Below are 13,170 nucleotides of genomic sequence, written 5' to 3'. Positions count from 1 at the left end.
ATTATTATTATTATTATTATTATTATTATTGTCTATGTTGGTAGAAAAATGCATTGTTTCTCAGAGCAACTTACCAAACATGTATGTTTTGTAACTCTTTTAAAAGAGTGGGTATAACTACTCCGACTACTGTGCCCATGTGTTTGTCTCACACAATTTTTATCACTGGTTCAAAAGCACAGAAAAGGTCAGACACTAACAAGTGTAGTTTAACCACCATGTAACAACTTGCCATATATGTGTCAAATCAAAGTGTGCGCCAGCCAGCAGAAAATCCAACCTCTGTAACTTCGCCCAGGGAGACATGCCTTGGCAGACATGCCAGTGTGGTTTGTTCTGCTGCTATAGATAGCCTGCCAGTCTATTATCAGAGTGGAAGAGGTACAACTATGCTGATCCATTCACCTGCCTCTGCCATTCCCCTTCACACAAATAATCCTGAAGTCCAAATTCAAGATGTGACCCTCAAACAATGGTTGAGAAAACTGTAAGCTAGACCAGAAAACACAGGAACCTGCCTGCTCTGCCTTCTGTTTCATTACTTAGATTCGTCATAAATCTCTTCCAGTGAAGTATTAATACCACAGCATTATTTTATTTGCATACTAATGACACACCTCCATTTTTTCCAAGTTGCTTTCACTGAAGTCATACTTTTTAATTTCTCAGTGTGCCATCAACTATGCAGTGCTAGATCTCATAATGTTTTCATGCAGACTTTTACTACTGATAACAAAACACACGATAATTTAAATTCAGTGCCCCAGTTTGGTACTGAATGGTTTGCTTTAGAAATTCTAGACACAAGAAATTCAGATTTGATATTTAGCCCTGTCTCATACAAGAAAACCCAGCTGTATTTTAATGTTGAAAATCTGCACCGTTACTCTTTAAAACTTGTTTCATCACCGGATGCCGCAAGTCAACCGATACCAGCGTGATGATGTGCTCCATTTTCAGCAGCTACTGTTGTGCATTGACTGTAATGTTTTAAAATAGAGAACCAGACAGAACTGACGTCATGCCCCTACGAACCTCGAAATGAGACAGGCGCGAAGCACAATACTGGATCGTGTCCAACGTGCTGGTGGAACAAATGAATCAGACAAACACTTATAGACCGTCTAAAGTTCACATAAATCCAACATCAACAGAAATCTATTTGCAGTCAGGTGACATGACGGAAACCTCTAAAATTACTTCGCTTTCAGAGACAAAGACTGTGTTCTAAGAACTGTCTGTCTATCAAAAGGGCCTTTGACCTGCAAGTGTGTTACAACATACTGTACCTACAGTACTTCACAGACTCACAGAGATAATTTATCACGTTCCACTGCTGCACTTTAGGGTGCGAGCCACATAGCACATGACACAGTGTAAAAGTGTTGCAGATGCTCCGATTGAGCTGCATGAATAGTTATTTGTTTAATTGCCTCTGGACTGTACCTGTTGTTGACACTGGTCTTGGACTCCCTGTACCACAGACTGATCTCCATGCCTCCAGAAATGTCAATGGCTAAACCTCCTTGAAACTCAGCATTCGCTTTCAGACCAGATTGCAGCTGGATGACCTGAAGGACAAAATCACACATTAGAAGTTTTGTTTTTTTTGACACTGAAAATTAAGATTACTTATTCCATATCATAGAGAATATGTTTGCAGGTTAAGGCTGGCACATCTTTATGTTTGTTATTACCATTAGGTTAGTGCTCTTTGACACTAAGCTCAAACATAATACAACAAGGTCATCCAGTCGTGCTACTATTATCTGAGGAATATCACCATGATAAACTCGATCCTAACTTTTGTATCATTCATGCTTTTATGTCCTTATGGTCAGGCTACTGTAATATTCTTGAGGAAGATTAAAATGAATCAGTCAACTTCAAATTGGACAAAATGCATCCTAACAACCCTAACATAAACAAAGAAAAGTGAACATATTACATGCATTTGATATAATGAACAGTGTCTTAGAGAATCATTTAGCCTTTTAAAAAATAAAGTAGAAATATGTATTTGTGACCCAAGGATGTACGTGCTCGATAGCAACTGATAGCTTTTCAGTTGCTGGCACAGACAGCCTTTATAAGTCACACAATATTGAAAAATAGACCTGTCTTTTTTTGCGTTTTCGAGGAATTCATTTAAAATCAGAAAAATAAGGAATAACATCAGTGTGATCTATTAGAAAGCTGTGAAAGATAAATCCAAATACATATTACTTTTCAAGTGGCAACATTTCAGCTGGTCAGAAATACCACATCATTGTATCAGCTTTACACATTTAGACACAGCTCGCACTTGTGTCATTGAGCTCAACAAGTGCGAGCTATTGAAGGCGATCATTCGCTATCTGTGTCTGTGTCGTGTTTGCATCTGAATTAAAGAAGACATGTGCAGCTCCACGGCATGACTCATGTCAGCTTTTTCACATCTACCTCACATACGGTAAATATTTTTTCAAATTAAGTTTAAGATGGCAAGTTTTAATACTACTTGATCACATTTTACATTCAAGGTTGTGCTCACACTCCTCAACCTCCATCTCTCAGGTGTCAAAGTCTACACATTACACGCCCAGTTGTCCACGTGGCACTATAGTCTAGCAATAATCTCACTATTTACTACTCAATGTAACTGATGTCTTTTTGAGCGGTTTTAACAAGAGATCAATACTTTTGTTTTCCTTAAGATCTATAACCTGCAAATCTCCACTGTTTCAAGTTTTAAGAAAGACTTCTGGGAGCCCCGTGCAGCTCACTAGTCTCCAGTGTGAATTGGATCTTTACATGGCTTCTTACCTCAGAATGATCAGACAGCAGGATGAGACCCTTCACTACATTCATGGGCTCTCCAGTCATGGAGAACATTTTGGACATGAGGTCACTGTAACCCTTGAAGAAGGTGACGGGTCGCAGCTGGACGTCAAACAGCACAGCCGACATTCCGGCAAACGACTCCAGGTCTTCCTCGCCCTCATCAGGTGTGGCAGCAATCAGAGACTCCAGACCCTGGGCCTCGATCGCCACCTGGAAGACAAGAGGAAAATCCGAGGACATATTTAATACAAATCCGTTCTGATATTTCAATAAATCTCCCTGAAAATTTTAGATAATTTCATGCAAGTCACTGATTTTAAATCAATGATTGTGTGTTTACCTGTAGTCCATGAAGCGTCGCTCCATTACTAGCACCATAAATATTCATGTTGCTTCTCCTCAGGATCCCAGAGCCTGAATACAGGATGTCCAAACTGTATGTGGAGCTCACATCAGCAGATTCTGTTGGGAGAACACTTGTTTTGTTACTTATTCTCATGCACATGCTGAACAATGGACATACTCAACTGCATGTAGCTGTGATGTTATTGATCTGATTACTTCACCTTATTCAAGACTTTCATGTTGTCCTACGTAGAAGGTCTTTCGGGGTGCATTGGACCCCAAGAAAGAATATGTGTAAAATATTTGTTGGTATTTATTATAGACTTCTATACTATGTTAAATCACGTTTCTGATCAGTTGACGTATTTTTGGTTCCAAATGCATGACAAATGTCCTTTTTTTTTATATTAAAAAAAAATCTTCTAACAATACCTGTCACCTAAACCAAATGGCCTGGGGTCCAACAGACCCCAAAACCCCTGAACAGGGTTAAAACATGGAGGAATAAGTGTTCTGAAAAATGTAAAAGTTAAATGTTTTCTTGTCTCGAGCTGAACAAGCAAGAATTGTAAAATCTTTTACTAATATTATCTCAGATGAGATTTTGCTACTTACGTGCCATGAATCCTGAGTAGGCAGATGATGACCCAACTTTTGCAAAGCGGTCATAGTTATGGGAAATCATGTCCTTCATGGCTTGTCGTAGAACTTTGCTAAAAAAATGCAGGAAATCATTTAATCGTACAATTTCTCAGTACGCCATCTGCCTAACTACAAATATTCTTGATGTTTTGCTGCCTAAATCATTTGTGTCCTTCCCTCTAACACACCTAGCAGGCAGCTGGAAGCGGAGGATGTCCTGGATCTTGGACAGCATGTACTTGTTCATTTCATGGGGCAGGTTTCCGATAGACAGAAGCAGGTTCTTGACCTCCATGTATGACGGGTTGCTGCTCAGGATGACGTCAGCAGCAGCAGCTCTCACGTTTTTCTCATAGATTCGCCGATTCTGGTGATAAACCCTGTTCACTGTCTGTTTAACCTAAAAAAACAGATGAGAGAGAGATATTTGGTGTGAGTCTAAGTACTTCTCTATAGCAGTAATATTTATTAAATACGCTGTGATACACATTGTGTCTTACCTCACTGGTCATGAGCTTGACATCGTATCTCTGCAGGGCAGTAAGACTGATGGTGCTGTAAGCTCCCACCTCTGACTCTGCATATTTGGTGAAGATGGGAATAGCCTCAGGGAGCAGCGAGTTCTTCAGAGCCAGAAGGTACATCTGGACCTCGGACTCTACCTGTGTGCTCTGGGGACCGTCTAAAATCATCTTCTTCACCTTCACCACCGTCTAAGAGGTAAAAGCACAACAGGATGCCACCAGTCAGTCACGTTTGGTTACATTTCCAGCATACTCTACAGAGGAAACATGCACTTTCTGTTCATTAAAAGAGTTTTCTAATCAGCATTCAGATATAATTTTGTGTAACCTCTTAATTGTTTTATCTATTTGGAAGCTCACCGGTAAGTTGCAGCCTTCTTTCTGACACAGCTTGTGGACCAGGGCGCCCATTATGATCACCACTGATTCTTTGATGTCAGTGCTGCCGATCTTTCCTTTAGCGATATCCTGAAAAAGAAAAAGGGTTTCATTAGAATGTGTTGCACATAATTTAAGTATAATTTGCAAACTTACTCTTACGCCTTAATTATTTTTTTACTGTTTCTTGTTTCCCCAAAATAAATTCAGGAATCAGGTGGCGCTCCAGTAATAAAAGCATGACCTGATTAATTTGGTGAACTTCTTGAAAATGAAATTCACTCATATGATTTTTTGCCTTTATTATATGGGGCAGTTGAGAGAGAGACAGGAAAGTGGGGGAGAAGGACTTGCAGCAAAGGGCCATGAGTAGGATTTGAACCCATGGCCGCTGCATCGGGGACTGTAGATGGGTCACCAGCTCAACCAGTTGAGCTATAGCGGCGGCCCTTAAAGTGCTTTTTTTAATTTCTGCAGTGCTGCATTTACCTGAATTTTGTGGAAACAAAACCATTTGACCTTGTCTAAGGAAAAGCACCTGAATAAACTTAAATTCACTGCGAGTACAGTTCACCTTTTCTTCCTACAAACCACTAATATGTATTACACGACACAAGCTCTTATACACGATACTCACCAGCAGAGCCTCAAGCATTCTCTCATTGGGATGTGAGGCAAAGCCACATGCGTAGAGAAACCTCTCCTGCAGTACCAAACCTTTGGCATCGGTGAAGTTGAGGAATTCAAGCATGGCATCCAGAGATGCAGGGGTCTGGGAGGAGGTCACAGCATCCACCATCTGAGGTCTAACACCAACAGATAGACATTAAACAGAGCAGCAAAGGGTTAAGATAACTGCAGAATCTTAAAAGTTAAAATAATTGTGAAACAATTAGTGAAACAGGACTTTGTCAGTAGGAAGTAAGTAAGATGCAGAAAAGAAGGAGGAGCTTGTTTACAGCGATGTCTTGCTGGCACTCTTCAGCACTTTGAGGATCTCGTCCTTGGATGCCTTCCTAATACTTTGGATGAGGGCCAGGAAGCTGCGAGGAGCCGTGGCTTTGGACAGGCTCGCTGGCTCCAGCTGCTTCTTTTCAGCCTGCCAATGTTCAAAAAGCTAAGAGAGAGAACACAGGGGAGAAGGGATTGGAGACAGTTCGTCTTCAGTCGGTAATTGCAGTACATAAATATACAGTATCTGTTTACTAATACAGTGCTATTAAGAGTAATTTTGTAATAATAACTTCTACAGCTCAACCCTTTTTTATTCTCAGAACAGGGTCTAAAAGGACTGACGAAGCAGGGGGCAAGAATAGTCTTTTTCCTAATCTGCAAGAAATAATGACTTATAATTATGAATATATGGGTTGTAAAGAAATACAATCTTTGCAAGAGTTAGAAAGGCATGACAGTGAGGTAAAGTGACAAAATAAAATGGCATTTCCATATAATTATATATGATTATTTTAGAGAAAGACATGGGTGAGAGTAATATGAACCAAAATAAGATTTGGTCTGTTCGGTCATGTACATGTTTCCTGTGTGATAAGGGATTATTACCAACACTTCAGATGTGCACACTTTGACTTTGGTCTTTACGTAATGTGGTTCAACAATCGGGCTGACTTTTTGTAGGCTAAGTTTTGCAAGAAGGTGTTCTAAACTCTTTCAAGACCATCTGGTAAATGGGTCAGTGGTCTGTGTAACACAAAACTGTGTATTTGTATGACACTGAGCAGGTTACTCACTGATGGACAGCCTTTGCACTGCGATTTGACCTTCTCAGCCACAATACCAACAGCTGCCAGTTTGGTATCAATTGACTTGACAACGCCAGCAACGTCTTTCCCAGCAGTCTCTAGCGGCCCAGCCTCTGTTCCCACCAATGTGAGGGTTTGCCTGAGAAAGAAAGAAACACGGATTCAAAGTGTTGCAGTTACAAGACATGAGGTGACAGATTATTTCTCCAAAGAGACATTTACCTGGACACGACTTTCGCTGCAGTAGATCTGCGAGCATTAATAGCCAGTGAGTGTGTTTCTTCAGCCACAGCAGAGCGGATGAAACCGTCTTCGAGCGTGAACACTGTAACGGAACTAGCCTTCGAGGTCACGCCCAAGACCTGAGAGGGGTGACATTTTTGACATATGTGTTGACTATTCACCAAAGTTCACATCTTAACATACTGAGATGGTCTGGATGCTGACTAACCTTACTGTGCGTCGTAAATCCAGCCTCTGCAGTCTTACACGTCTCCAGGATCTTGGTTCTTGTTACTTGACCTTTTACTGCCTTGTACTCGACCGTACACCGCCCAGATACATCATTCTGTTTAAAGACACAAGTCATGTTTGTTTACATTGCTTCATCCTATTAAAATATGATTAAAAAAATAATAATAATAACTGAGACGGGAGAATTATTGTGCTGTTTACCTCGACAACCTTCCCAGTGTTGAGCTGTACTTGCAACAAGCTTGTCAGGCCTCTTTTTAGATTCTTGATGGTTGTAGGTTCTGTCCAGTAGGAATAAAATGCTTTTGCCTACAGGGCGGATGTGAGACAAGAGATAAACATGTTAATACAGGAATTTATGCCTTCAGACTATGTATATTTAGAGACAAATAGTTGAAGTAGCTGCTGAGAAAAACAACCTTCAATGCTCAACAGGCTACAAGTCACAAAGGCTTTCAGGGTGTCAGTTTTCCTTTGCACACTTGTGTTCAGAGACATGCGTGCATAGTTATGACATCAGAGACTACTTACATGACATGCAGGAATAAATTTTATTCTTTGAAGCGTGGATCAAAAACAATATCATAACACTTTGGTATCAGCAGATGAAATAATAAGTAGTTAATCCTAACAGGGGATACTAGAACTCTGAGTCTGATAATTGATTTTTGAGTTAGAATAGTTTTAATAATCTGATAATAATGTCAGTTATAGTTATTTTCAGCATAAAAAACACTTGTTAAGAACACTTGATTAAAGAATTGCTGGACACATTACACTTGAAAACAATCTAGTGTCTCTAATGGACAAACTGAGTAAATTCGACTGCATAAAGACTCTCTGACTGAAACCTATTTTACTCTTTGCATATTTGCTTGTTTTTTTTTCAGTAGTGGTTCCAAAGCCCTGCTACTCTAAATGACAGTTCACACCAAACAAAAACTGAGGAATATCATGTTACAACATGAATTTCTACAGTTTGGTTCAATAATGGACTCTGTGTCCCGGTCATGAGTGTAGGAAACAGCCTATTACGTCATCCTACAATGTTTCCTATACAGTATGTAATTTATTTGTGGCGTCCAACCACAATATCAGATAGGACCACCATAAATAGACTGTCCACTGCTACTCTGTGTTTTTCCTTGCACGGCTTGCTGTCGGTATAAATAATCCAACAACACCGGGGGAGACACTCGTCTATCATGTTTCACACACACTCACGACTCAAAACTTTATTCCAAACTGAAACTGTGTGGAGAGAAATTTTTAGCTCTTTCTTACAGAAATCTTTTAGAAAACATTTATAAGTTATAATTGGTGGCTTACCAGTTCATGAAGTATTTATAAACATCCATAGGTCGGTTTTAAGCTATTAAAAAGAACACATTCTGAGCTGACAGGTTTTAAAAACCTTTTGCTTGACATTAATAGAGTTTCTTTGGTAATAAAGATTTGATGAATGCAATTATCAGGACTCTTAAAAATAATGAGCTCACGCAATCTCACTTCAGAAGGAAAAGATTGTGTGTCGTTAACGCAGGTTTTATCTTCTTCTGTTAATTATTATTAGAAATACTGAATGTATGGTTAGATTCCCAAGTCACACTCCATTACAGTTAAGTGCAGTAATGCACCATAAAATAAAAGCTTTGGCAACAACCATATACATCAAGAAGATGGGTCACCTGTAGTTTTAAACTGCAAGTTTAATGTCAGTGATCTGCAAAGAAGTTCTTTTGAGTGTTCAAAATTGCTTTATTCATCAGTTCATTAAAAACGCTATCAACGTTAATATTCATTCACTCAACTGTTCAGTGCTTGACAGGAGCTCCAGCTGCCTAGTGTCACTCACTGAACTCAAACACAGCCAAACAGTGTATATTCATCATGATCCCCAGCTTCCACAACTGGAAGTGCTGTTGTTTTTTCATCCATGCCAAACTCCAGTTGTAATTCTTGACACTTTAAAAGTTTCCTGGATAAATGTCAGAGATGGATATTGGTTTTTGATGAGTTTTTAAAGACCCCCTCCCGAGATGATCAATACGTCTAACTTGTGAACATGTCTATATGGTGTTTTTTATATGCTGAAAGGCATTGTGAGTACAATAAGCAGTAAAACACTGTGGTTGAGTGTTTCCACCTTGAAACTGCAGTGCACCAATTACAGTCTCAGAAACACTGATTCAGACTTCTGGGGTTTCATATGTAACAAATTCGGTCTTAGACCCGATCCTGTCAACTATCATTATTCCTCTTCAGAATCACCTTAAACATGTATGGCTGGATTACTCCAATATTACAACTTGCCATAGAGTAGATTAACAGTGTTTGAGCAGAGTTGTAGGTGAGCTGGTGTGCTCGAGCTGCAGCGAGTGTTGAGGGGTGGGTGAAGAGAGAGGTTGGGGCTTTATAAGATAAGATAAGATAAGATAAGATAAGATATGCCTTTATTAATCTCACGGTGGAGAAATTCACATCGTTGACGGCAGCTTTCAACAGATATATATATAGCTCTGCTCATTAAAGAGAAAGGAAGTGTGTATAGTTGCATCTAAGCCATTTTAAGGCATGAAAAACAACTTCTAAATATGTGGTTCCAAAGCCCACATACCTTAGAACACGAACTTCGGGTGATTTTCACCCACACGATTCTTGTCATGTGATTTTCATTGTATTGCTGCTGTCTGATTTGCATGGGTCTTTGGGTAGCTTCAGGCTGCTCATTGATGTCATTAATGGTATGTTTGTTTCCCTCCTCCCATCTATGGCTTTTTCAAGAGGCATGCGTTCAGGTGATTTTCACCTGACGTTAGTGATAGAGAGTAATATATTTTATGGGTGGAATTTACCTGATGTTAGTGTTTGTGTGTTTAAATCAGGCGCTCTTTGCACTTTTCAAGGGAAACAACATTCAGGCCGGCCACATCCTCTGCCCCACTTCATCCACAGCTGTCATCCTGTCACAGGCTTAGTTACTCTGACATGCTAACAAGTGAGTAACATGTAGCTAATGTTCATTTACATCTGCAATTGTTAACTACGTAGATTTCTCGTAGATTTCACATTCAATTTTTTATTTTTTTTTTAATTGAACTCAAAATGTTTTCCTGTTCATGCTGTATAACTGATTAACATGACTACAATATAAAGCATTCATAAATGATTTATTAACAAGCACTACAGTCATTATTTACACCTTATAAACCTTTTATAACTGGTGCCTTTAGTGCATGTGGATCCAACAGGTGCTCAAAACCTGACAGCAGTTTCCTTCAACACTATCAGTAACATGTACCATCCGGCAGTCTGCTAATGTCGAATGCTAATTACACATTCTTGGCTCAGGCCCCAACATCTCACAACCGATATGATCCTCTTCCACCTGCCAACAGTTATTCTATGAGTCAGACTTATACATTCATTTATTCTTTGACCCTCTGAACCTGCTGACCTTTGCACATACACATGCATCTGTCTGGTATTTCCCCTGCCAGCGTCACCACTGCAGCACAGTGAAATTCATTCTCTGAAGACAACAGTAGTGCTGTGTGTGTGTGTGCAGGAAATACAACGCTGACTTTCTAACATTACTTGTGTCAACCTGTCTTCCATGTACAAATTTAGAAACTGGAAGAAAACAAAACTGACATGATTTTCAGAAAATGCTGATGTTGTTTAGTGCTTAGAGAGAAAACAAACTACTCTGATGTTAACTGTCTTTAGTAAAAGGTGTCTTGTATCTAGTTTGAGAAAGGTGAACAACACTTGGTTTTTCTGTTTTCATCATTTATTATCAAGGCCCTGGCTAAATAAATTAAATCGACAAGAAGTGCAGGAATCCCCTGACAAGAGCCCAGAGTGGAAGTGTTAATGCTCTTACCTTTCCATTTTTCAGATGCACCAGGAAAGGTTTTGTCAGAGCTGCCAGTTTGGTTTTCCCCAAAAGGCTTTCAGCTGTGGATCCATGGAGGACGTTCTTCTTCTCCGATCTCTGAGACACAGGCTCAATCCTCAAATTTGACATCTATTTAAGGAGAGATTTAATATTTTTATCAAAATCTTTTTGGAGATTTTTTGCACTTTCTCAACACACAACCAGCTACTGTAAAGAAAACAAAGGCTCAACTACCATCAAATTGGATTTGTAGTCAGGGATATATCTTAAATTTCACTTGATTTAATATTTAAATGTATAAATTTGACACCATGACCTTTTTTTAGCATATAATTAGGCCCACATACCGACAGTTTGATCAGCTGGTCATCCTTGCTGCTCGGATCTCTCCAAACCAAATTAACATCCACATCGCTTGAGATCCTGTAGCCAGCACTGCCCTCTTTTGACCCCCTGGCCTTGTCTATCAGAACCTCAGTGGTGTAGCTGAATTTGTACAGCTGGTTGTTGTTCAGCCGGGGTCCAGCGGCAGCACCTGAAGAAACACAGGAAACACAGCTGGTGAGCTAAGATGAGTGAGAGTAATCTATGCTCAGACGTTCAGCTGAGATAATATTATCCATCACAGACAACTCACATAGCTCACATTGATCAGCATCACCATTAAAGGAATCATTTTCAACTGTTGGAAGTAGGATTCACTTTTCATTTGTGATGCTTTAGATTATTTTAATAGTTAAAAAAAAAAAAAACAGTATTTGGACAAGCAAATACATTTTCATGTCAAATACTTGCTTTTCATTCCTGTTAGCCCCATATATTGTGAATATTAGCTTGTAGCTCAAATTTTTAAATCACACAGTTATGAGCAGTTATTGTTTTGATGTTTTCAGATTGAAATTCTTTCAGATTGTAAGGTGTTAACTGTTAATATGCAGTAGATATTTGTCCGAAAATCATACCTGGAATACATACATGAGGTTTGTAAAAAGCATAAACCTAAATTTGCTGGCTTTATGTATTGTTTTTGTTTGGTAACAGGTTCCATATGCCAAATGTCAGAGTTTACAACTGACAAACAGAAGCGTTATGAGATGCTACCTAAAGCAATTCACGCATTTAAGTGCATTACAATCAATTGACAAGACAGGATTATCAAGTGCTGTGATTAATGAAGTCAAATCAGCAGATCTAAAAGTTTACTTTGCTTGAAATTCTAATTAGTTTCATAATGAAGCTGTGACTAAAATCTCTAAAAACATCTGCCTTATTGCATTGAATTTCCATGAAAAGAGACATCCTAACAATAGGTGATATCATCCCAAAATAATGTCTTTGTGAGAAATTGTCACAGAGAGACCAAGACAAGCCTTTCTGTATGTCAGAACATGCACCTTTAATTATGAGCCTCTGTAGCTTTCCAAACACATTTCACATACTGACATAAAAGACCAGTTTTCAAAAGAAGGATTGTCACTAAACACACAACTCTTTCTTTCAGTTTTTCATTCCTTTCACAGAAATGATCGGTGGATGTGGAACTGAGTTGATTTAATCAGCAGCTTTTAAACTGGGCGTGTTCCAGCAAAGATAAAAATCTCTCCTCTGCTCTATTAATGACAAGCTCTATGACATTAGGCCACGAGGGAAGACAGACTGACGTGTCAGTATTTGATTTCATCACTGGTCACAGTGAAGCATGGACCTGCTTTCATTAAATAAAAATTCAGGCTCGATCTGACCCCTGACAACAACTGCCAAGACACTTTAGGGACATCAGAAGGACAATAGAAATTATGTGTTTTTAGTTTTGTTATTTTGGTTTATGTCTTATATTCTTATCAGACAGTATGATGTGAAGCTGCTCCACTCAGAATTTATGTAGTGGCTATTTCCTGCCAGGATTCATTCATTTGGAGATTTAAAAGTCGCAGTGACTCAAATAAATGAAGCTTGAAAATGTCAAAGAAACAAATACTCTGAAACACCATCAGTCATTTTCCAACTTCTCTTCTATTAAGAAACCTCCAGCCAAGTGCCAAAGTATGAGGTCACCTATTTCTGCTAACTGAGAATGAAGCAGCTGTCTTCTTGTGCAAAATAAATTCATTCAACCTTCATTAAATAATCTAGCAAAAGCTCCTGCTGGCCCTTAAGCCACAAAGCTGTGTCTGGTCCGAGAAAAAACAGTCACAACAAGTCATGAACTCACCTTTGGCTGAAGCTGAGAAAGAGGAGGCTGCACAAAGCAAGAACACAACAAGAGCCAACATTGTGTGTCCTCTCCCTGCAGCCAGATGAACCAAACCGACACGAAAGAGTC

The 13,170-nt window shown here is 39.2% G+C and overlaps 1 protein-coding gene across 1 annotated transcript in view; it reads right to left on the bottom strand.

The window, feature by feature from the left end:
• Nucleotides 1-13,170, bottom strand: part of mttp (microsomal triglyceride transfer protein) — a 15,680-nt gene extending 2,510 nt beyond the window's left edge. The window contains exons 1-16 of the mRNA XM_008286567.1: nt 13,060-13,170; nt 11,195-11,382; nt 10,833-10,976; nt 7,148-7,255; nt 6,924-7,040; nt 6,695-6,834; nt 6,461-6,611; nt 5,672-5,829; nt 5,350-5,518; nt 4,695-4,802; nt 4,311-4,523; nt 3,999-4,210; nt 3,784-3,881; nt 3,164-3,285; nt 2,806-3,033; nt 1,447-1,571 (exon numbers count right to left, since the gene is read on the bottom strand). Of these exons, the coding sequence (XP_008284789.1) occupies nt 1,447-1,571; nt 2,806-3,033; nt 3,164-3,285; nt 3,784-3,881; nt 3,999-4,210; nt 4,311-4,523; nt 4,695-4,802; nt 5,350-5,518; nt 5,672-5,829; nt 6,461-6,611; nt 6,695-6,834; nt 6,924-7,040; nt 7,148-7,255; nt 10,833-10,976; nt 11,195-11,382; nt 13,060-13,120 (2,342 nt within the window). The 5' untranslated portion in view covers nt 13,121-13,170. The remainder of the gene's footprint in view (nt 1-1,446; nt 1,572-2,805; nt 3,034-3,163; nt 3,286-3,783; nt 3,882-3,998; nt 4,211-4,310; nt 4,524-4,694; nt 4,803-5,349; nt 5,519-5,671; nt 5,830-6,460; nt 6,612-6,694; nt 6,835-6,923; nt 7,041-7,147; nt 7,256-10,832; nt 10,977-11,194; nt 11,383-13,059) is intronic.

This window comes from Stegastes partitus, unplaced genomic scaffold (assembly GCF_000690725.1).
Source record: "Stegastes partitus isolate 25-593 unplaced genomic scaffold, Stegastes_partitus-1.0.2 Scaffold11, whole genome shotgun sequence".
Lineage (NCBI taxonomy): Eukaryota > Metazoa > Chordata > Actinopteri > Pomacentridae > Stegastes > Stegastes partitus.
The sequence above is the reverse complement of the archived record's forward strand: the minus strand, read 5'-3'. Positions and strand labels throughout refer to the sequence as shown.